This window comes from Nycticebus coucang, chromosome 6 (assembly GCF_027406575.1).
Source record: "Nycticebus coucang isolate mNycCou1 chromosome 6, mNycCou1.pri, whole genome shotgun sequence".
NCBI classification, from domain to species: Eukaryota; Metazoa; Chordata; class Mammalia; order Primates; family Lorisidae; genus Nycticebus; species Nycticebus coucang.
The window spans coordinates 121,881,396-121,905,034 of record NC_069785.1 but is presented as its reverse complement, the minus strand read 5'-3'; the positions used below and the strand labels follow the sequence as shown (position 1 = coordinate 121,905,034).

General features: G+C 50.3%; 2 protein-coding genes across 9 annotated transcripts in view; one reads left to right on the top strand and one right to left on the bottom strand.

The window, feature by feature from the left end:
- RNF214 (ring finger protein 214) overlaps window positions 1-2,438 on the bottom strand; it is a 29,187-nt gene extending 26,749 nt beyond the window's left edge. For 2 of the 4 annotated variants that reach the window (XM_053593253.1, XM_053593254.1), the window contains exons 1-2: window positions 1,835-2,428; window positions 253-368 (exon numbers count right to left, since the gene is read on the bottom strand). In XM_053593253.1, the coding sequence (XP_053449228.1) occupies window positions 253-368; window positions 1,835-2,221 (503 nt within the window). In that variant the 5' untranslated portion in view covers window positions 2,222-2,428. Of the gene's footprint in view, window positions 1-252; window positions 369-1,834 lie in introns of all 4 variants that reach the window. The other 2 variants (XR_008380564.1, XM_053593255.1) reach the window with 2 other exon arrangements.
- A 21-nt stretch (window positions 2,439-2,459) lies between these two features.
- PCSK7 (proprotein convertase subtilisin/kexin type 7) overlaps window positions 2,460-23,639 on the top strand; it is a 32,422-nt gene continuing 11,242 nt past the window's right edge. For 2 of the 5 annotated variants that reach the window (XM_053593256.1, XM_053593260.1), the window contains exons 1-12: window positions 2,469-2,590; window positions 4,705-4,833; window positions 5,314-5,793; window positions 7,157-7,291; window positions 7,867-8,032; window positions 9,347-9,437; window positions 10,553-10,607; window positions 11,053-11,191; window positions 12,579-12,679; window positions 16,952-17,119; window positions 17,566-17,673; window positions 18,158-18,260. In XM_053593256.1, the coding sequence (XP_053449231.1) occupies window positions 5,326-5,793; window positions 7,157-7,291; window positions 7,867-8,032; window positions 9,347-9,437; window positions 10,553-10,607; window positions 11,053-11,191; window positions 12,579-12,679; window positions 16,952-17,119; window positions 17,566-17,673; window positions 18,158-18,260 (1,534 nt within the window). In that variant the 5' untranslated portion in view covers window positions 2,469-2,590; window positions 4,705-4,833; window positions 5,314-5,325. Of the gene's footprint in view, window positions 2,591-2,853; window positions 2,968-4,040; window positions 4,187-4,704; window positions 4,834-5,313; window positions 5,794-7,156; window positions 7,292-7,866; window positions 8,033-9,346; window positions 9,438-10,552; window positions 10,608-11,052; window positions 11,192-12,578; window positions 12,680-16,951; window positions 17,120-17,565; window positions 17,674-18,157; window positions 18,261-23,639 lie in introns of those variants that run through there. The other 3 variants (XM_053593258.1, XM_053593261.1, XM_053593259.1) reach the window with 3 other exon arrangements.

Genomic DNA, 23,639 nt, shown 5'->3' with positions numbered 1-23,639 from the left:
ATTCTATTTATTCAACAAACATTTAGCATGAGTGCTCAACAGCAGATGGAGTCCTGGATACCAGAAATACAAAGATAGATCAGGCTGCCCCCTACCTTTAAAAATCTCAATTTAGTTCAGGACTATTGGAGCTCCCCCCCCCCAAAAAAAAAAAAAAGAAAGAAAGAAAAGACCAGGTACAGAAGCCCATCTCAAAAGCCCTTTAACCAAATGAACCAAACGAATCTTCCCAGTGAAGAATCCACACATTACCTTAGACCATCTGGGAGACCTTCCTCTGATTTGGAAGCGCATAAACTAGAAGATGAGTCTGGAGGACTGGAGGCATTGGCCACAACACCAGCTACCTCAGATGCCGCCATCGTGTTCTGTACATTCAGGAAGAAATTACAGACTACACGTTTTCAAAAGTTTAAAATAAATGTATCTTTCCCCCTCAAAACGTCTTCACAATAGAACTGTTCCAGGAAAGAAACTCAAAGAAAACCTTGGAGTTTAGAACATACTTAAGAGTATTCTATAGTAGGGTACATGTATTAAAAGAGCTATTGCATATGATAGATCCTAGTGGGCATCAATCCTCAGGAATCACCACATTTATATAAATATCTAAGATCCTGTGCAAAGATTTTATTTTCACTTTTGGCAGAAATGCAGTTATTTAAAATAGATCATAGTCTGCAAGAAAATGGTCCACATGCCTACACTATCTACTATCGTTTATAAAAGATGCATCTTTTGGCCTAGTAGTTATAATATCTTATGCCTTCAAATCATTTTATGGCTGTTACTGTCGAAGCATCCTCCATTAAAGTGAAGTTTTGGGGAGGTGTCTGCACGTGAGAACAAGTACAGGGCAACGCTAAAGTGTATCTTCAGCTCTGTCAGTATGTTCATCCCAGATGGGAAAAGCGTGATACCCACGGACTGCGGAAAGTACAGACTCTTTGGAGTTACACAGCGGCATAAAAAAGGCTGAATCCTGGTTACTCTAGCATGAAGTGAGAAAACGGTAACAAGAAAGGGACTCCCGACAGATGCTTCTGTTGTTTTTCAGATCAAAAGGTCATCCTCTATGCTGCAGAACAAACTTATAAACTTCTACGGTGAGAATAAAAAAGAGAAAAACAACTTGGGAGGTGTGTGTAGGGGGGATAAACATAGGGTTAGTTTACATTCTTGTTTTTATTTTAACAGCATCACAGGTAGACCCGTGAACCCTGCAAATGCATGGGGCAAATACGAAGACGGGGCTGTGTCAACGAACGCTTCAGTCACAGCCCACAGACCCTCTCGTGCCTCCGCTTGCCTCATTATACAAAGCTCCCGGGAGAAAACGGCCCCAAATCGCCATTATTGTTCCCTCAGGTGCAAACATCCTGTCTCCAACAGAGCCCGGGCCTGGAGTCCTGGGGGCCCCGCACTCGGAACCACAGAGCAAGGGTCAGACATGCAACTCCGCGGCCAGAGAGCCCAAGGCAGGTACATCTGGCTGCAAAGTAGCGAGTGCCGAGGGAACCCTGCACCGCGACAGGCAGCCCTGGCGCGGCGGCGACGCCGGGAGAGGAGTCCCCGGGCGAGAACAGGGGACAGTCGGAAGAGGACAATGGGGGGAAGCAGCGCCGGCTGGCCGCCGTCACCCTCAACAGGGGACTGCTGAGCAGGCCGCTCGCTCGGGCCGGAGCCCCCTCTCCATCTTCCCCTCGGCCCCCCACCCCACTTCTAGGCCAGGACCCCGGTCCCCGTCCTCGCAGCCCCCTCCACGCCCCCCGCTCCGACCCCCGCCCCCGCCCCTCGCCGTGCAGCCCCCTCCCCGCGCGCGCCCCGCACACACCTCCCGCGCCGCGCCCCCGGGAGGATGGGGGGAGGGACGGGACGCACCTGAGCGGGCGGAGCGGGGGGAGGGGGCGGCCGAGCTACGGGGGGAGGGGTCGAGCGCCGGCCCGCGCGCGACACCTCCCACTTCCGGCGACACGAGCGGAGGGGGCGAGGTTCGCTCGGCGAGAGGAGAGGCCGCAGTGGCGCCGCGCCGCCCCCGACGGCGCCCTCTGTCGGCGAGAGCTGGCGCCGCCCGAGACACGAGGATGCTGCGGAAGACCCCCGAGATCCCAGAGGGCTCTTCAGGGGCACAGGGAAGAAGAGAGATCCGACCGCGAGAAGCAAGGCGGCCTGGTGGGGGCAGGAGCCCCTCTGTGGAGGTTTCAGGGAGAGCTGGGGCCATGGCGGTCAGAGGGAGAAGAGCAACCAGGTGTGTTTAAAGGTCGGCACCAAGATGCCCTTTTCAGAGGACGCCATTAAGAAGAAGAACCCTGCGGGAGGGACCCTGCTGAAAATGACCCGTGGCTTCGGGGCGGTGGAGCCCCGCGAGTTCAGCCTGCCAAGCCCGCACGCCCTCTGCCCACGGAGGCCGCCCTCGGGAGCGGGCCCCCAGCGCCGGTTGCTGGAGCGCGTCGGGACGGCCCGGGCCTGCGGAGCCGCCGCTGATTGGCTGCGCCGCCGGGGCGGAAGTGATGCTTCTGTCACTAGCTGCTCCGGCTCCCGGGAAGCCGCGAGTTTCCGCAGGGAGGTGGCGGCAGCTGCGGCCGGGCGGGTGAGTTGGGAACTAGGTGCGGGCTGGACATTGGAAGTCCAGGTGGCCAGAGCCGGGGGAAGCCGGCGTCTGAGGATAAGGGAGCTAAACAGAAGTAGCGTTCGGTCCTGGCGTGGGAGAATCCAGGGGTATGGGGCCTCGAGGTCTTGGATTCCAGCATAGCAGGAGTGCTAATGAGAAGGGGGCATGTTGCACGGAGCAATAAGAGGTCGGGGAAGGGTGGGATCTGTGAAGCTGACCCCTGTACGTAACATGGTTTCTAGGACCTGGGTTTACAGCGAGGAGGACAGTCACTTGAAACAGAATCTTGGACTGCGGGCTGTCCATACGCCTTTGACCGCTAAGAGGTGTAAAGATAGGCCCAGCGCTTAGGAGAGGTTAGATCTGCCTTCAGAACGAGTTTAAGGTTCCTGCCCCAGAAGCCTGAGAATAAAAGTGCTGTTCTGCCGCTGGGAGACAGGAAGAGCTCAGGTTTCTCCTTCTTCCGGAAATTTGTGGTGGGGTTTTCTGAGACTGGAGAAGCCTCCTTAGATGGGTCACTATCTGGCTATCTAACAGGATTTTTTTTTTCTTAGTAGAGTATGCAGACTTGGGAAGACACCCAAAAAACTTGGGAAAATCGATGCTACGGCAGGGGGTGGGGGGCATCAGGCAGAGATTTGAGAGTGACTATGCCTGGGTACCTAAGAGAAAAAGAAAGAAGTATGGAACGGAGATCTCTGGAGGGAAATGTAGGGTGGCATAAGTTCTCCTCTCCCTTTACACTGAGTCTTCAGTAAAATTCCCGGTTTTTGGAATACTTTGAGTTAGATCTGTTGGGGCGTATATCTCAGTACTAAGCCCTGCCCCAGGGTGAACTCAGTTGAGAGCAGCAGCTTTTAAAGGAACCCCGCCAGCCATAGGTTCACACATGTTCTGCCACCCCTTTCACCTGTCACCAGGTGAAACCAGGTTGCCAACCAGTTCTAATTTGGCCATTCTTTGAGGACTCCTAAGCAGAGCCCCTGGTTCTGTGAAACCCAGGCGATTGGAAACTGAGCCCTCACTTCAAGGCCAACCTGCCGAGCTAGTTGCAGGGGTAGTTCTTTTATTTATTTATTTATTTTTTTTTTTTTGTAGAGACAGAGTCTCAATGTACTGCCCTGGGGTAGAGTGCTGTGGCATCACACGGCTCACAGCAACCTCTAACTCTTGGGCTTACGCGATTCTCTTGCCTCAGCCTCCCGAGCAGCTGAGACTACAGGCACCCGCCACAACGCCCGGCTATTTTTTTTTTTGTTGCAGTTTGGCCGGGGCTGTGTTTGAACCCGCCACCCTCGGCATATGGGGCCGGCGCCCTACTCACTGAGCCACAGGCGCCGCCCCAAGCAGGGGTAGTTCTTTAGTGCTGTTTTCCAGTTGTTTCTTCTCTCCTGCTTGCCTGCTTGTCCTTGATGCCTGTTCAGTTTCATTTGTATTCTCTGGCTTTCCCCCTGCCTCTTGACTATTCCTCAGTTCCCCTAATATCCTTGGAAGACACACAAATCAGAAAGTTATGTACCTGGCTTGGCACCTGTAGCACAGTGGTTACAGCGCCAGCGACATACACCGAGGCTGGTGAGTTCAAACCCAGCCAGGGCCAGCTAAGCAACAATGACAACTGCAACAGAAAAATAGCTGGGCATTGTGGAGGGTGCCTGAAGTCCCAGCTACTTGGGAGGCTGAGGCAAGAGAGTCGCTTGCTTAAGCCCAAGAGTTGGAGGGCACTCTACGGAGGGTGACATAGTAACATTCTGTCTCAAAAAAAAAAAAAAAAAAAAAAAAGGAAGTTACCTACCTCCTGGACTTCTAGAAAGTGTGTTACTTACTTTCTCAGGAGGCATTTTTGTAACAGGTTCTCTATTGGGCCTCTAGAGGGGAATAATGAAAGGAGGGTGGCATGATAGCACAAGCGTGGGGTTTCTGGATTTTGTGCTGATTTGGCCTTACGAAACCAGTTCTGTTCTGGTCTATGATCTATTTTAGATCCCTAGAAATGACACTTGATCAAGTTTCTTTGGTCACTGGTACTGGAGTTCATCTAGCCTCTGCTTGCTCCACTGGATTTGGTGGGACACTGTTTCTCCTGTTCTTAGGTCCCCCAGGTCTGTAGCCTGTGCTGAGTCAACACTACTCACAGTCAAAGTGATGCCTTTTCTCCGTTTGCATAAGATGAGTGTGACGTGGGTAGCCGGACCAGGAGCTCAACTTCATGTAGAGTCCAGGTGGGAATGGGGCCCCATTCTGGGGAGTTAATCCTGAGGACAACTGCACTGAAGAATCAGAGGGGAAAGATTTATGTCCCCTCTATAGGGGGAGGGATTGCCTCCTAAAGAACAATCATATGCTACCAGTAGTTTGTGGGAGTGGTATGCAGTGTGAACCACATACATGGCAGCAGGGGAGGGCATGGTGTCTGTGAGCAGACCCTCTGCTAGATGATCTGGTGTAATGGAGAATAGGCCCATCAGGTTGTGGGAGGTCACCCACTGGGGTTAGTACTGGCCCACACTCCATCTGAGGGTTTATTCCTGTTGGTCAGGGATAAATGTGAACAAAAAGAAAAGATCAAACACTCAGTAATTTAAAAGGAGCAGATTGGGGACTTCCAAGGGGAACACACTGATATTTCAAAGTCTTCCTTTTCAGATTCCTACTGTTATCAGCTCTTTTATTTCTTTTATGTTCTTCCTCTTTGTCTGCAGCCTACTGCTCTGATGCCGAAAGGGAGGCAGAAAGTGCCACACTTGGATGCCCCCCTGGGCCTGCCCACCTGTCTCTGGCTGGAATTAGCCGGGCTTTTTTTACTGGTTCCCTGGGTCATGTGCCTGGCAGGGACAGGTGGGCCTGATGCCCGGCATCCAGGGGGGCTAAGCTGGGCTGTTCATCTGGATAGCCTGGAAGCTGAAGGGGCAGAAGATACTCTGGAACAGCAAGCAGATGCCTTGGCCCAGGCAGCAGGGCTGGTGAATGCTGGGCGCATCGGAGAGCTCCGGGGTCACTACCTCTTTGTCCAGCCAGCTGGACGCAGGCAGGCCCTGGAGGTGGAAGCCATACGGCAACAGGCGGAAGAAGTGTTGGCAAGGCATGAAACTGTGCGCTGGCACTCAGAGCAGAGGCTGCTAAAGCGGGCCAAGCGCAGCGTCCATTTCAATGACCCCAAGTACCCACAGCAATGGCACCTGGTGAGTCCAGCGCTGCAGTTGTCAGTTTCAGATGGATAGCTTCCATTCATTTCTTTCTTTTTTTTTTTTTTTTTGGCCAGGGCTGGGTTTGAACCCGCCACCTCTGGCATATGGGACCGGCGCCCTACTCCTTGAGCCACAGGCGCCGCCCTCTTTCTTTCTTTTTATTAAATCATAACTGTGTACATTAATGCAATCATGGGGCACTATGCACTGGTTTTATATACAATTTGAAATATTTTCATCAAACTGGTTAACATAGCCTTCCTGGCATTTTCTTAGTTATTGTGTTAAGACATTTATATTCTACATTTAGTAAGTTTCACATGTACCCTTGTAAGATGCACTGTAGGTGTGGTCCCACCAATCCCTCCTCCAACCATCCTCCCTCCTTCCTCCCCCTCCCTTTCCCCTTTGCCCATATTCTTAGGTTATAATTAGTTTCATAGTAGGGCTGAGTACATTGGATACTTTTTCTTTCATTCTTTTTTTTGAGACAGTCTTACTCTGTCACCTGGGTAGAAATCATCACAGTTCATAGCAACCTCAAACTCTTGGGCTCAAGAGATTCTCTTGCCTCAGCCTCCCAAGTGGCTGGGTCTACAGGTACTCACCATGATGCCTGGGTAGTTTTTCTTATTTTTGCTTTTGTTCAGGCTGGTCTTGAACTCCTGAGCTCAAGCAATCCACCGCCTCTGCCTCCCAGAGTGGTAGGATTATAGGCCTGAGCCACTGTGCCTGGCCCCATGCATTTCTTTAGTGGGTTTCTGACTGTGTCGCTCTTCCTTCCATCCTTGGCCTGAGGGAACATTTCTGTGGTGTGTTTTGCCCCAGGGCTCCACCTCCCCTCTACTGTTTTCTAGAGAGCCCAGGGCTCTCACTGCAACCAGTGGTTGCCACGGTCCAATTCTGCCACCTACTAACATGTGCCTTTGGGCAAGCTACTTAACCTCTCTATGCCTCAGTTTCTTCATCTGTAAAATGGAGATTGCAATGGTACCTACCTCATAGAATTATGGTTAGGATAAGCAAATTAATATATGAAAAGCACTTAGAACAGCGCAAGACTCATAGTGAACACCATTACATAAGAGATAACTACTAAATTGGCATAATAATTATATAATCCCACACATAACCCTTAATTCTAGCCACCATTTCACCTAAGTCACCTGTGATTGGTGCTGAACTATCTGGAGACCAAGGCTGTGTGGCACAGCCCTCACTTACCCCTCCTTGGCTCTCATGGTCTGTAGCCTCTGTTTGGCTCCTGGGCCAAGGGTGAAAAGGTGTTGCCAGCTCTAACCGCGTCTCTCTCTGGGGCTTGCTGTGTGTCACTGGAATCCTACCCCCTCTCTTACAGAATAACCGGCGGAGCCCTGGCAGGGACATCAACGTGACAGGTGTGTGGGAGCGCAACGTGACTGGGCATGGGGTGACGGTGGTGGTAGTGGATGATGGAGTGGAACACACCATCCAGGATATTGCACCCAACTATGTGAGTGACCCCGGAATGACCCCTCCCACCACCACACTTCACCTCCTTCTTGATGTGGCCTCAGTCTTATCCCCTCTCCTAAAGGTTTTTGGGTCAAACGGAAGCCTGGGTGGTGGGATAATGTTCATCTTCTCCCCATTGTCCCAGCCAGCTTTCCAGACTGGCAGTCAAGGCCCCACAGGTGACTCTCACCTTGTGGGAGAGCAAACCCAGGCAGAGCTTCCTGCTTCCTAGTGCCACTCCTTCCCTGGGGAGTAGGGAGTGGCCCCTGTTGGCAACTTTCCTCTCCACAGAAGTTCTGCGTACCTTCCTCTCTCTGAAGTGTGGCTTTTAGGTAGCCCTAAACCTCTTGTATCCAGGTTTCCAAAGCTATGGAGCAGTAGACACATTCCTACAGCAGCAGGAGAGAAGTTTGCTCTTCTCAGTTTTGCTCCAGGCCTTTGCTCATATCTTGAACCCACATGGTTTGCAAAGAAAGATGGGCTTGCTGCCCTGGCTTGGAGTCCTAAACTCCCTGTTCCTTCCCTCCTTGTGCTCCAGGATTTGATCACATGTTCCCCCCCCCAATATTTCAGAGCCCCGAGGGTAGCTATGACCTCAACTCTAATGACCCTGACCCCATGCCCCACCCGGATGCAGAGAATGGCAACCACCATGGCACACGGTGTGCGGGAGAGATTGCTGCTGTGCCCAACAACAGCTTCTGTGCTGTGGGCGTGGCCTATGGGAGCCGCATAGCAGGTAACTCATGCTTTGATTCTAGCCTTGGTAAGGTGATCCTGTAACCAGAGTCTTCATTCTCTGTACCCCTTACCACACTGAAATGTCTTTATCCCACCCCTGACACCTACACATAGCATAGAGCAAGGGTAAATTTATAACAGGCATCTGTGGACAAATGAGTTCAGTGATTTTTCAGTGCAGTGGTGTTTCAAACATGTTTTTTAGCAAGTTCCACTACTTGAAACAGAGTAGACCATCAATGACCTTTTACCTGACTACATTATATTTGTATTTTCATAATCTGTAAAGTGCCTTCTCCTTGGTTTTTCCTCTGTAATCCCATGTTTATGGGGGCGCCATACACGTCCTGGCTTTCTAGTTTCCAGTCCTACTGGCAGTCACAGGTTGTTCTCCATCCTTTCAGGGGCGCTCAGCAGCCCTATTCTCCCCTGGCTCTGGTTCCTTTTCCTCTCAGTCTCTGGGCAATGAATGGGGAACCCTCCTTGTGATTCCTGGTTAATTCCTGGGAACTTGCAGAGTGCGTGGACTGGGTGTGATCCTTTAACATTCCTGCAGAGGGCAGCAGCCCTCTGTAAATGAAACTGCAGAGGGCTCAGAAACCTTAACTGTGATCAGGTCCCTTGTTCTGAAAGGCCATTTGTCCCGCCATGGTCACCAGGATGTGACCCACCCATTTTAAAGAGCAAAATGAGGCATCCATGAGAGTAGCAATGGGGATGAATACCATTTATTGGATATCTGTGTCAAGCACTGAGCTAGGTGTTTTATTATGATTGAGGTTAAGGATAAGAAGGGAACCTTGGTTACCTACATTCTGGCCTATGACTGTCCCACCAGACTCCACGATTGTTAAAATCTAAGACCTAGTATTGTGTTAAAAAATACTTTTGGACATGGCCGCACCTGTGGCTCAGTGAGTAGGGTGCCGGCCCCATATGCCGAGGGTGGCGGGTTCGGACCCAGCCCCGGCCAAACTGCAACAGAAAAATAGCCGGGTGTTGTGGCGCGCGCCTGTAGTCCCAGCTGCTCGGGAGGCTGAGGCAAGAGAATCGCGTAAGCCCAAGAGTTAGAGGTTGCTGTGAGTCGTGTGACGCCACGGCACTCTTCCCGAGGGCGGTACAGTGAGACTCTGTCTCTACAAAAAAAAAAAATTTTTTTGGACAGATAATATGTATACCTGGTCTAAAATTTTGAACAGTGCCAGGAAGCATATAGGGAAAAGTAAGTCTTTTATCTGTGGCTCCCCACCATGCAGTTCCCAGTCTGGGGGACCAGCATTAGTAAGGAGATGTTTTGGCCTTTGATGCCTAGGTATCCGGGTGCTGGACGGACCTCTCACAGACAGTATGGAGGCTGTGGCGTTCAACAAGCACTACCAGATCAATGACATCTACAGCTGCAGGTGAGGCAGAACTGCGGTGAGATAGAGCAGATGATACAGTAGAGGCTAGCACACCAGGGATGAATCTGCCAGCAAAACGCCTGCAAATCCACCGACCGAGGCAGGCCCAAGGAGGGGTGCCCTCACTGGGTTCAACTAATAGGTCCATTGCCCTCCTTTCTGCAGATCCCCAGCCCCTGGATTCTCCTTCTTAAGCTTCTGTGACCCCAGTAATCAGGTTGCCACATGAGAGGCCCCAGTCAGCCCCACATTCTAAACTCATAAAACCTCTAGGAGAAAGTAGACTTTCCTGCTTTCCTACTTTCTTATTTCTGGGGGGTAAGCTAAGCACCCAGCACCCAGCCCTGCCACCCTACATGAATGCACCTGCAACTTCAGGTCATGGCCATGGTAGGAGGGATAAGGAGGAACCAGGGTTGGGAAGCCCCCATGGCATTGATGGCACCTGTTCTCCCTAACAGTACCTCCCTTAAATTCACGACATTCTCCACAGGGTACATTTCCTCTTAGAGGAAAGAATAGAGAACTCCTCCCCCAAAGAACCAAGAACATACACAGAGTGGATGTCCCTTCAGTGGAGCTCTGCTGTCACGCCTCATAGTAAATCCCTAGATCCGGAGAGCAGTCACCCCTGTCCCTTCATTGTAGATCCCTAGATCCAGAGAGCAGTCACCCCTGTCCCTTCATAGTAGATCCCTAGATCCAGAGAGCAGTCACCCCTGTCCCTTCATAGTAAATCCCTAAATCCGGGGAGCAGTCACCCCTGTCCCTTCATGGTAAATCCCTAGATCCGGAGAGGAGTCACCCCGTCCCTCTCTGCTACTCTGTACTTTCTCCTGCCACCTGAAAAAAGGAATTTTAGGAGAAGGAGAACATGGTCCTAAACTAGGGATATGTCCAAGGAAAGAAAAACTTTATCACAGACTTCTGTTTTCTACTTTGGAGAAGGGATGGACCTTTGAACCCTACATCTTTTAATCGTGAGAGTCCTAAACTGGAACCCTTGGGAGGAGAGAAAGAGCTGTGGGCAGAAGGGTTGCCAGCTGAGACTGGGAGGCCCTGGGTGGGCAGCCACAGCCTGGATCTGCCCCTTCCCTCTGGGTATTTCTCAACAGCTGGGGACCAGATGATGATGGGAAGACAGTGGATGGCCCACATCAGCTTGGAAAGGTAACTGACCCACACGGACCCCCTCCCCATTCAGTCCTAGAAGAGCTGCTACAAGGCAGTCCCTTGCCCACCCACCCCATCTGCAGTGCCAGCCCTGTCCCTTTTGCCCTGCTGCCTCCTTTTAGGAAGTGTGTGCCTAACCTTGGGGCAGGAAGCATGGGGACACTAGGACTTAGACAGCGAAATGGGGCAATGCTTTGAGATTGTTTTCCTTTGAAAACAATCCTCCACCCTATCCTCTTATAAGCAGAGTACATCATCAAACATTGTTCAGCTCCCAGCTCCGTCTCCATCTTGTGTCTGTCTTTAAATCTTTCCCCCATGCCCAGTGCCCTTTGAACTTTTTTCCTTTTCTTCTTAGAAGGGATGGAGAAGGAGTCTGGTACAGCAGGTAGAGGTCTTCCCGTGAGTTCCTCAACTGACACCTGACGTTTTTGCTTCTCAGGCTGCCTTGCAACATGGGGTGATTGCTGGTCGCCAGGGCTTTGGGAGCATCTTTGTGGTGGCCAGTGGTAACGGGGGCCAGCACAACGACAATTGCAACTACGATGGCTATGCCAACTCCATCTACACAGTCACCATAGGTAGCGTTGCCGTGTGTGTGTGTACGAGTATGTATCACTCAGTGGTGAGGGCGCAGCTTCAGTGTGTCTGTCTAAATGGGTGAGCCCAATCGTCTCTGGGCTCGGACAGGACTGGCCCTGCTCTCAAAGGATCTTGGGACTTCCTTAGATGTCACCATACCCTGGGAACACCTTTAAACCATCATCTGGAGATCCCCCTCAGTGCCACAGCCTCCACCCCACACAACTGGTTAAGCCTCTTCTCTCGTCTCTCTTTCTGTGGTCTACTTGCCTCCTGCTTAAAGGATTCTGAGTCCCGTCTAGTTTAAATTAAGTGCCCTTCACCTGTGCTCCCACTCAGAGCCTTTGCCACCCCAGCTGTATTTACTTACCTGAGTTCTTAGTTCTTACCTAACTGTAGGCTCCTTTTCTTTCTTTCCTTTTTTTTTCTTTTGGAGACAGAGTCTCACTCTGTCATCCTGGGTAGAGTGCCATGGCGTTTTTTAGAGATGCCTGGCTAGTTTTCTTCTATTTTTAGTAAAGACAAGGTCTCAGTCTTGGTTTCAAACTCCTGAGCTCAAGCAACTCAGCCTCCCTGAGTGCTAGGATTACATGTGTGAGGCACCCAGCTTGGCCCCCTTTCTTTTTTTTTAAAGAGACAGGATCTTGCTCTGTTGCCCAAGCTAGAGTACAAACAAGTCTAAAAAAAAAAAAAAAAAAAAGTCGTAGCATCGTCGTAGCTCACTTGACCAGATGATGGTCTGGTGGTCTCACACCACCTTGACCTCCTGGATTCAAGCGATCCTCCTGCTTTAGCCTCCTAAGTAGCTGGGACTTACATGTGCAACCACACTCTGCTAATTTTTGTGATTTTTTTTTGTAGAGACAAGGTCTTGCTATATTGCTAAGGCTGGTTTTGAACTCCTGGCTTCAAGCAGTCCTCCCACCTCCGCCTCCCAAAGTGCTAGGATTGCAGGCATGAGCCACTGAGCCTGGCCTCTAGGCTCCTTGAGACTGCTTGGGAGGGACTGCAGGCATGAGCCACTGCACTTGACCTCTTTAGGTTCCTTGAGAGACTAAGGCTGTGGCATCTTCCCTATGTTCCTGATGCCTAGCATGGTATGTGACTCACAGTGGACGCTTAATCAGTTTTGAAAAAAATGGACACCTGGATGAATAAGCAGGTATAGGAGTGGAAAACCTCCAGTTTTACCCGAGAGCCTATTGAAACACAGTACACTCTGTGCCACTTGAGGCTGCTTGTTCAGATGAGGGTTGTGGGCACACTGAGGGACTTGAGTCACTCAGATCATGGTTTAAGCTCAGGACAGTCCCTTAGGTAACAGCTCAAAGATGACTCTAGGACCCCATCCTCATCCCAGCTTCCACTTCCCTCTTGTGTCCCTAGGTGCCGTGGATGAAGAGGGGCGGATGCCATTCTACGCAGAGGAGTGTGCCTCCATGCTGGCGGTTACCTTCAGTGGTGGGGACAAGATGCTTCGGAGCATTGTGAGTGTCTCCCAGGCCCTCTACAGACCCTGCCACTGTCCCACAGGACATCACATGGCAGGCTTAGCAGCATGTTCCTGTCCCCTGCTTTCCTCCCTGGCAGATCGGTGTCTCTGAAGGGATGCCACTATTGGGACATCCAACCTGAGGACTCTGGAGGAATCTGCAGAAATGGCTTTTGTCTTCAAATTGACTTAGGACAAATATACTTAGAGAAACTAAGTGTCACATTCATTAAACAACTTCTTTGCAATGTCTTCTTTTGGTAGAATTTGGGCTTTTGCTAACTTTTGTGGACTTAAAAAAAGAATCATCTGCTCTTCAGCACTTAGATGAATCCTGTGAGTTCGGGTCATGTTCATCTTCAGGAGTAAACTAGTGGTTCTTTTCATGGGATGTGTGGGAAAAGGAGTCAGGGAATGTCTCATGTCTCGTGTCAATATGAAAGAGATCTCTGCCTAGAGCTAAACTTGGAGTCATAGCAAATAGAATCAGGGAGGGGAGGGGAGCTTCTCTGGCCTGTGGAACCAGTTAAAGAATTCAGGGGCCATTATCTATATCCATCTGGACTTAGCTTCCATCCTGGCAGGGATAGGCCAGGTCTCCAGACCTTCGTCCTAGAGCTCCCTGCCTGTCCTATTGTCCTTAGTAATGTCATGTGGGGTTAGAAGGCTCCAGGCAGGAGCTGGGCTGGAGCCCGGTGGTGTCAGATTTCCCCAGTGGCTGGGTTGCAGGGTCTCTGGGGCCACTGGGAATTGGGCTGCTTTGTCTTCCTGCTGGGTCAAATTTATTTTCCAAAACTGAAATTTTGTTATGCCAATAAATGACTTCTGGTCAACAAAATGTTCCAAGGCTCTGTGCCAGCTGACCCCTCTCCCTCCTCCCCTGCCCCGGGGATAAGAGAAACGGAGTGGACTGAAGTAGAAAGGCAAAGAGAGGCTGCCCAGCAGCCTGGGCTCTGGACACGGGCACAGTCCAGAGAGGCTGCTCAGCAGCCTGGGCTCTGGACACGGGCACCGCCCAGAGAGGCTGCTCAGCAGCCTGGGCTCTGGACACGGGCACAGTCCAGAGAGGCTGCTCAGCAGCCTGGGCTCTGGACACAGGGCACCGCCCAGAGAGGCTGCCCAGCAGCCTGGGCTCTGGACACAGGGGCACCGTCCAGACAGGCTGCTCAGCAGCCTGGGCTCTGTACACAGGGCACCGTCCAGAGAGGCTGCTCAGTAGCCTGGGCTCTGGACACAGGGGCACCGTCCAGAGAGGCTGCTCAGCAGCCTGGGCTCTATACACAGGGCACCGTCCAGAGAGGCTGCCCAGCAGCCTGGGCTCTAGACACAGGGCACCGTCCTCAGCCCAGCTCAGTTAGGACGATGAGAAGGAACATGCTGTACTCTTCACCCCCTGAAGTTTGGGGAAACTGAGCTCACCCCTGCCCCATCCAGGAGCCCAGGAAGTCTCTAAACACAATCGTCACTCTTGCTCTGGTATACCTGGCTTTTCTCCTCCCAAGTCAGCTCACTCTTACCCCCACCTTCCATCTGAACTGTAATTTGTCCAGAAATGAAGAGAGGTTACTTAGCCAAGTTTCCATCTTTGGAATGTCCTTGCATTGGAAACCCAGTGCCAGTTTCTATTCAATGACCAAGGTGGCTGGGTGGAGCTGTCTTTCTGAGGCAGAGGCTGGGGTATATGCTTCCCACCATTTGGCTGCCTGGGGAAAATGCTCTGGACTTTATGATGCCTGTCCAGGGCTGCTGCCACCATGGGGAAGTTCATGGGCTTCCTAGCTGCATGCTAGACTGTCACTGTGAGGCTATTTTCCTTAACAGGCAAAAAAATCAATCTATTCCCTAGCACAGACAAGGCTTCCCGCTCTCGCTGAGACTACAACTTGGACAGAGTTTCTTGGGATTGTACAGTATCTGGGTGAAAATTACATCTCTTGGAAGCTGCTGTAACAGCTGGGAGGGAAGCAGTGAGTACAATGGAGAAAGGGCAGCTCTTGGCAGAAATTGGCAGCCTGGTGTCCAGCCCAGAAGACAAATTTGGAAGAAAGAAATTCTCTGGTTTAGTACTGGCACCATGTGCCAGGGATCCAAGCTCCACATAGTGGAGCAGATTCCAGCAGGCCCTCCTTAGCTAAACCCTCTGGGGCTCCAGGGTTGATGAAAGACTGAAAAGAGCTTGATGCCAGACAGATGCCATCTTTCCCTCCTCCACTCTTTTCTCCCACCTAGAACCACAGGTAGAGAGAAGGGGACTTATGGCGCCCAGCCTGGTGTGGTGAAGCAGTTGTCCTGTCTAGGGCCAGAGTGCAGGCAGGCCATGTAGACACTTGAGCCCATGCTGAGCCCCGGGCTGGGCAGGACACAGTTCTCTCCTATGTTTGTACTGAAGCCACCCCAGCCTCTGTCACTTGGTTGTCAAGTTGGATTTCCTTGAATGGTGCTGTCACTGTTGTCCCAGCTCCAGCTGGGGCCCAGTAGCTCCCCTGGCCACTTCCTTTGTCTAGCTTGGTTGCCGGGGTTGGAGGGTTGGGATGGAGAATTTGGAAATGGGAGCAAGTATTAGAGGAGCAAGACTCAGGAAACTTTTTTTTTTTTTTATGATCAAATGGTGTTCTTTGACAAACTTTATTTTTCTTTATTATTAAATCACAGCTGTATACATTAATGCAATCATGGGGCACCATACACTGGTTTTATAGACCGTTTGACACATTTTCTTTTTTTTTTTTGGTAGAGACAGAGTTTCACTTTATGGCCCTCCGTAGAGTGCCGTGGCGTCACACAGCTCACAGCAACCTCCAACTCATGGGCCTAGGCGATTCTCCTGCCTCAGCCTCCCAAGTAGCTGGGACTACAGGCGCCCGCCGCAATGCCCGGCTATTTTTTGGTTGCAGTTTAGCAGGGGCCAGGCTTGAACCCGCCACCCTCGGTATATGGGGCCGGCGCCCTGCTCACTGAGCCACAGGCGCCGCCCGCCATTTGACACATTTTCATCACACTGGTGATAGCCTTCCTGGCATTTTCTTAGTTATTGTGTTAAGACAATTTATATTCTACATTTACTAAGTTTCACATGTAGCTTGTAAGATGCACCGCAGGTGTAATCCCACCAATCACCCTCCCTCCGCCCATCCTCCCCCCTCCCGCCCCTCCCTCTCCCTCTTCCCCATATTCTTAGGTTATAACTGGGTTATGGCTTTCACATGAAATTAGTTTCATAGTAGAGCTGAGTACATTGGATACTTTTTCTTCCATTCTTGAGATACTTTACTAAGAAGAATATGTTCCAGCTCGATCCATGTAAACATGAAAGAGGTAAAGTCTTCATCTTTCTTTAAGACTGCATAATAGGGTGGTGCCTGTGGCTCAACGGGTAGGGCGCCGGTCCCATATGCCGGAGGTGGTGGGTTCAAGCCCAGCCCTGGCCAAAAATAAAAAAAAAAAAAAAAAAAAGACTGCATAATATTCCATGGTGTACATATACCACAATTTATTAATCCATTTGTGGATCGAGGGCGGCACCTGTGGCTCAGTCGGTAAGGCGCCGGCCCCATATACCGAGGGTGGCGGGTTCAAACCCGGCCCTGGCCAAACTGCAACCAAAAAATAGCCGGGCGTTGTGGCGGTCTCCTGTAGTCCCAGCTACTCGGGAGGCTGAGGCAAGAGAATCGCTTAAGCCCAGGAGTTGGAGGTTGCTGTGAGCTGTGTGAGGCCACGGCACTCTACCGAGGGCCATAAAGTGAGACTCTGTCTCTACAAAAAAAAAAACCGTTTGTGGATCCATGGGCACTTGGGCTTTTTCCATGACTTAGCAATTATGAATTGGGCTGCAATAAACATTCTGGTACAAATATCTTTGTTATAATGTGATTTGTGGTCTTCTGGATATATACCTAGTAGAGGAATTATAGGATTGAATGGCAGATCCATTTTTAGATCTCTAAGTGTTCTCCAAACATCAAGACTCAGGAAATGTATCTGCACTGGTGCCCTCCCACATCTCCGTCTCTTTTCCCGCAGTCGCACCCTCAGAAGTAACTTAAATTTTTGTTTTCCTTATTGCCATTCTCCAGCATTCTCTTAGGAGGCCAAAAGTATCAAGGACCTCCTTTGACTTCCCTGCTAGTGGGTCTCCCTCTGGTCGAAGATTAAGCTCTAACAAAGGAGGTGTCTACCTGAGAAGCTTATTCCGAGGCCAGTCCTGCCCCCTTCTCTCTAGACCGCCTTTGAACTCAGTTTCTGACCCACTCTCCCTCTCTCATCCCAGGTGACCACTGACTGGGACCTGCAGAAGGGCACTGGCTGCACTGAGGGCCATACAGGGACTTCAGCTGCGGCCCCTCTGGCAGCTGGCATGATAGCCCTAATGCTGCAGGCGCGGCCCTGCCTCACGTGGCGTGACGTCCAGCATATCATTGTCTTCACAGCCACCCAGGTGAGATCCCAACAGGTGGACAAGCGGCCTGGCCCAGCCTGCCCCAGAGCTCAGGTATCAGGATGCTTCAGATTCTAAATGTCCCAATGTGAGGCACCAAGTCACTTTCAGAGTTGTGTGTATAAAGAACAGGTGTGGGACCCCACAGAGACCACAGCCTGAACTCATTTGTTCCTGTTCTGCTGATGCTGTGGTACCTGCACAGGAGGGCTCTGGCTGGGCTCTCCCTCATGCCTCCTGGCTACCTCTCTAGAAGCAAGCCACTGGGCTGGTGACATCATGGGCTTTGACTTTTTGTCCCAGCTTTGCTTGAGGAATCCATTCCTGGTAGCCTCAGTGGGAGAGTCTAGACTGGTTCAACCAACAGGGTGGGCAGGGAAACTGGAGTTAGGTTGTTGAGATTACATTGTCAGTGAAGCAACTAACCAGGACCTCTGTCCTTTCAGTATGAAGATCGCCATGCAGATTGGGTCACCAACGAAGCAGGCTTCAGCCATAGCCACCAGCATGGTTTTGGCCTGCTCAATGCTTGGAGGCTTGTAAATGCAGCCAAGGTGAATGGGTGTTGGCAGGGTGTCCTGTGTGGAGTGACCAAGGGAGGTGAATGCCTGAAACCCTGCCTGGCACATTGTAGGTGCCGGATAAATATTTCCTCATTTCATTTATTTGGCTATCTTTACCCTCATCCCATTTTACCAATGAAAAGGCAGGCTGAATACTATAATGAGGCCTCCAAACTGTTAACAGAGAGTAAATAGGACCTGAGTATAGCTTGGGACTCTCAGGGTGCCCTGGTTCTCATCTTCCACCCTGGACACAGCCATCTCCTCTGGTTCCTTGATTTGGTGCCTTATGGAGTATTTCAGGTTGTCAGCCAGAGCCTCTGGAGTAAAAGAAGGTGATGAGGAAAGGAAAAGTAAAGCAGAGCTAGGCCTTGAAGATCATATTGACAAGCGTGCGTGCGTGTTGTGTGTTTGTGAGAATGTGACTGCGATTAGTCTTGTTTGTTGATTTCCCATCCCACCCTTCCTTTAATAGATCTGGACATCTGTCCCTTACTTAGCATCCTACGTCAGTCCCATGATAAAAGAGAACAAGGCTATTCCGCAGTCCCCCCGATGGCTGGAGGTCCTGTGGAATGGTAAGTGATCAGCACCAAGGGGGTTAATCTTAGGCCTGAGTTTTGGGGCGGGGTGATGGGGATGTTAAACTCATCCTCCCTACAGACTCTACCCCCTTCCTTCAGGAGCTGAGCTCCAGCCAAACCTGTGGAGTTTTCTTTGACCATTTTAGGACATGTTGCTGCTTCTGAGTTGGCTGGCCCCCTGGCTGCTTAAACAAGAGCTGTCTCCTGAGTCACTAGTAGTAAAAAGGAGCTGTGGAGCCATCAGCTAAATGTGGTGGGAAGAGAGGGGCTGGGACTTGGAGAGACCAGGCTAGAGTTGAAAGGAGTTCCTGTGACTTCCATGTTAAGATCTTGACAGAGAACTCTGTTCAGTCCACTGGCCTTTGGATGAAGTGAAAGAGTTGGGAATTTCTTCCTTTGATACTCAGGCTTATCTAATCGAGAATCAGATGTGGTCTGCTGGGGGTGGGACAGAGTCTGTAGAGGTTAGACTTCAGTGGCCTGTCCTTTGCCCCCGCATCCATGGTCCCAGGGCCACCAGGATTGTCTGAAGGCGGGATGGGGGAGAATCTTCAAGGTCAGCCATCTGGTTTTAGGTTGAGCACAGCAGTGGAAGCCCTTCCCTGAAAAGAGGGAAGCTAAATTGGGATGTTCCTGCTAGAGGATCCTCCGTCTGTACGTTTCTAGTTTTCCCTACCTCAAGCTCCTTGGGGAATTTTTCTTTCCCAGAACTCTGTGCTCACGTTTCCTGTCCTCCGAGGAATTGATCACAGCAGAACCGTAGCAGCACAAGGCAGGGCCAAAGAAGGCAACTCAGAAGGGAGGACGGGGCCCTGCCCTCGGTGGAGATTTCACAGAGAAGAGTTGAGTTGTCTCTTTCCCAACCACATCCAGGATGTCCACTTTCCCTCCACATGGAATGAAACCCATGGGCCCAAAGTCATTGCATTGTCCGTAAAAGGAATGTTATCTTGGAAAGCACATAAAGCATCAGCCAAGGAAGAGAAGTTCCGAAACATTCCCAGGAATGCAGCTTAGTTAGAACCCTCTGGCTCTGCACTCGCGTGTCTTGGAGACAGTGGGCCTTTTTACTTTTCCCTCCCACCCAGGGCTGTTTCCCATCACACCCGTCAAGTGAGGGAGTTGACTTGGAAGAGTATTAAGGTCCCTTCCAGCTTTGTCATACTTTGCTTCCCACCAGCCAGAGTATCTGACAGACTTCCCTGGGTATTGAGACATCTGGCAACTGCTTGCTTGTCACTAGGAAGCAAGAGAAAAGGACAGATCGCCCTGGGAGGAGGAGAGTGGGAGGTGGTCTAGTGGGGAAAGCAGGATTAAGAGAAGGGAGGGAAGGCTGTTGCAGTCCCTCACACCTGTAATCCTAGCACTAGGGAAGGCATTAACTCAGGTCCCTCACACCTGTAATCCTAGCACTAGGGAGGGCACTAACTCAGGTCCCTCACACCTGTAATCCTAGCACTAGGGAAGGCATTAACTCAGGTCCCTCACACCTGTAATCCTAGCACTAGGGAGGGCACTAACTCAGGTCCCTCACACCTGTAATCCTAGCACTAGGGAAGGCATTAACTCAGGTCCCTCACACCTGTAATCCTAGCACTAGGGAGGGCACTAACTCAGGGCCCTCACACCTGTAATCCTAGCACTAGGGAAGGCATTAACTCGGGTCCCTCACACCTGTAATCCTAGCACTAGGGAGGGCACTAACTCAGGTCCCTCACACCTGTAATCCTAGCACTAGGGAAGGCATTAACTCAGGAGTTTGAGACCAGCCTGAGCAAGAGTGAGGCCCCATCTCTACTAAAAATAGAAAAATTAGCTGGACATCATGGTAGGCACTTAATAGTCCCAGCTCCTCAGGAGGCTGAGGCAAGAAGATCTCTTGAGCCCAAGAGTTTGAGGTTGCTGTGAGCTATGATGATGCCACAGCATTCTACTGAGGGTGACAGAGTAAGCCTCTGTCTCCAAACACAAAAAAGCCAAGCTCTAGTCATTTCCACCAGGACCTGGTTGATTCAGCGTCTAGGGCCTGGAAAGTGCCTTTTTTAGAGGCAGAGAGAAGCGAGCATCCCTAAGATGGAAAAGGAGGTAAAACACCTCTAAGACTTGTGAGCAGCGTCGTCCCACAGTGAGCAGCTGCAGTGAGGGAAAGATTCTGTGTATGTGCTGCCCGGCTCAGCAGCCACTGGCCATGTGAGCCTGTCGAACATTTAAAACGTGCCTAATGTGATTGAAGAACTTCATTTTATTTCATTATAATTAATTTAAATTATAAGAGCCGCCTGTGGCTAATGGGTACCATTTTGGGAAGCGCAGCCTCAGAGTAAGGAAGGTTTTTATTTTATTTATTTTTTATTGTTAAATCATAGCTGTGTACATTAGTGCAATCAAGGGGTACAATGTGCTGATTTCACATACAATCTGAAATATTCTCATCAAACTGTTCAACGTAGCCTTCATGGCATTTTCTTAGTTATTGTATGTAGACATTTGTATTCTGCCTTTAGTAAGTTTCACCTGTACCCATTCTAAGATGCACTGTAGATGTGGCCCCACCCATTACCCTCCCTCCACCCTAACCTCCTCCCTCCCTTCCCCTTCCTTGGCCCTTTCCCCATAGTCTTGTGCTATAGTTGGGTTATAGTTGGGTGAAAGCTATAAATTAGCTTCATAGTAGGGCTGAGTACATTGGATACTTTTTCTTCCGTTCTTGAGATACTTTGCTAAGAAGAATATGTTCTAGCTCCATCCACGTAAAGGGGGAGGTGTTTATTCCCACTAACAGGAGGTTGTGAGGGGAAGGGGATTGAGGCCCCTTGTTTTCTTAGATCTGACAGTGGGTCTCAAGTCTCTGCCTGAGGGTGGAAAGGAGAGTAGAGCTTTGGCAGGAGTGTCTCATACACAAGAGAGTGGATGTGTACACTGGCTGATTCCCCAGTCCTGCCCCAAATCCTGTTCCTTCACTCTCCACCTCTTTCCCCTTCAGCCCACATTTGCCACTCTACTGACTCTTCCTTCTGCGCATGCAATGGCTCACGCCTGTAATCCCTGCACTCTGAGAGGCCCAGGTGGGTGGAGCGCCTGACCTCAGAAGTTTGAGACCAGCCTAGACAAGAGGGAGACCCCATCTCTAAAAACTAGCCGGGCATAGCCGGGCGTTGTGGTGGGCGCCTGTAGTCCCAGCTACTCGGGAGGCTGAGGCAAGAGAATCGCTTAAGCCCAGGAGTTGGAGGTTGCTGTGAGCTGTGTGACGCCACGGCACTCTACTGAGGGCCATAAAGTGAGACTCTGTCTCTACAAAAAAAAAAAAAAAAAATAGCCGGGCATGTGGCAAGCTCCTGAAGTCCCAGCTACTTGGGAGGCTGATCAACAAGAGTTTGAGGTTGCTGTGAGCTATGATGCTACGGCACTCTACCAAGGGCTACAAAGTGAGACTCTGTCTCAAAAAAAATAAACAAAAAGGCTCAGTGCCCATAGCTCAGTGAGTAGGGCACTGGCCACATACACAGGCAGACGGGTTTGAGCCCAACACAGGCCAGCTAAACAACGACAACTACAACCAAAACATAGCTGGGCACTGTGGCAAGTGCCTATAGTCCCAGCTACTTGGGAGGCTGAGGCAAAAGAATCGCTTAGGCCCAAGAGTCTAAGGTTGCTGTGAGCTGTGACGCCACAGCACTCTACCGAGGGCAACATAGTAAGACTCTGTCTCAAAATAATAATAATAATAATAAATAAATAAAAATTAAATCCCTGCTATCATTCAACCAGTAACCTTTTCAAATGAATGAACTAAAGCAGTTGCTCACTTTCATCACGCACTTACTTGCTCTGCCATTGAAGATTTCCTTGGAGACTCCCAGGACCCCTTTCCTGGGCTGCTTCAGAGCCCATCCCTCTCCCCCTCTCCCCCTCTCCTCCCTCTGATCCCCTCAGCAAGGTTCTGCTGCGGCATCTCCTTCCCCGGCCTGCAAGACTGCCTTTGCTCCAGAGCCCTGTCTGGCTTATCTGCTCAGTGTGCTTGTTTCCTTTGTTTGCTCTTTACAGCCCTGAATTCCTAGTTCTAAGACACCTTCCATGATCCCTTTTCCTCATTCCACATTCTGTTCTGCAAACACACAGCAGCCACCATGTTTATGACCTCAGCTACCACCTTTCCATGTGATTCCTAGATCTAACTCTCTTACTCTGATCCTTCATCAGTGAAAAGGATAGAGGTTAGCATAGCTTTCACAAGATTATGGGCAGATAGAGCCCTGGCACTATTTTCACCTCCAAGAGGGTGAGAATTGAAACCCCACCTTACCAAAGGCCAAATGATAAGATGAGGATCATCAGCTCAGACCTGAGTGCTTTTTATGTGCCAAGCACTCCTTTTTGGATTGGGTTCCTTTTTGGATTCTTTTTTGTTCCACGGTGTTCCATAACAGGTCATTTACTCACCTGTAACCCACTTCCCTGCCGCATTAGTGCTCTCCTCCAGCTTTGCCATAAATATTTTCCTTTATCTTTCTATTCCTAAGTCACTGTGTGCTGTTGATAGTCTAGCAATACATTGCATTTAACACAGACAAAATTTTAGATCTCATGATCACTTCTCAAAGCCAGCTTGCTCTCCCAAGTTTCTGCCATTTACATCGGTGTCATCACCATTCCTGTGGCTCCCAAACTTGAAACTGTGGCCTTTTAAATCCTTTTGTATCCCTTGTCTTTCCCCCCATGTCTTTCCCTGGCCATTTCTTATAATTTAGTCTATTTTTTTTTCTCTAAAATGTCTCCTAATGGATTTACTCATTCACACAACAAATATTTGAGACCTGCTTCATCCCAGGCACTGTAGTGAATTCTGGGAATTCAGAGTTAAGACATGATTCCTGCCCTCAGAGAGCTCACAGTCTGGTAGGGAAGACAGCCCAGTTTGCAGGTATAGTACAGTGTCATAAACACTGCAACAGAGATGACATGGGTGCTTTGAGAGCACAGCAGAGAGACATCAGCTCACAGAGGAGACAGGGAAGGGTTTTCAAGCTGATGATGAACTGAGTTGTACTACGTAAGCTAGCCAGGAGAAGAGGCGAAGAGACGGATGTCAGGCAGCAGAGACAACATGGACAAAGTTGATGGCATCTTTAGGGAGCTGCAGGTAATTCAGTGTGGCTTGAGCGTGAGATGCAGGGGAAGCAGAGGACCTGAAACTGGAGGTGGCCATGCCACATAGAACCATATTTGCCCTGATTGGGAATTTGGACTTCATCTTGAAGGCTATGAGAGCCTTTGAGAGAGATTGTCACCAATTAACATTAGCACTAAGGCAAAGAGAGAGGAATCAGAGATTTGAAAAAGAGTTTTGCTCTTTCACCCTGGCTAGAATGCAAT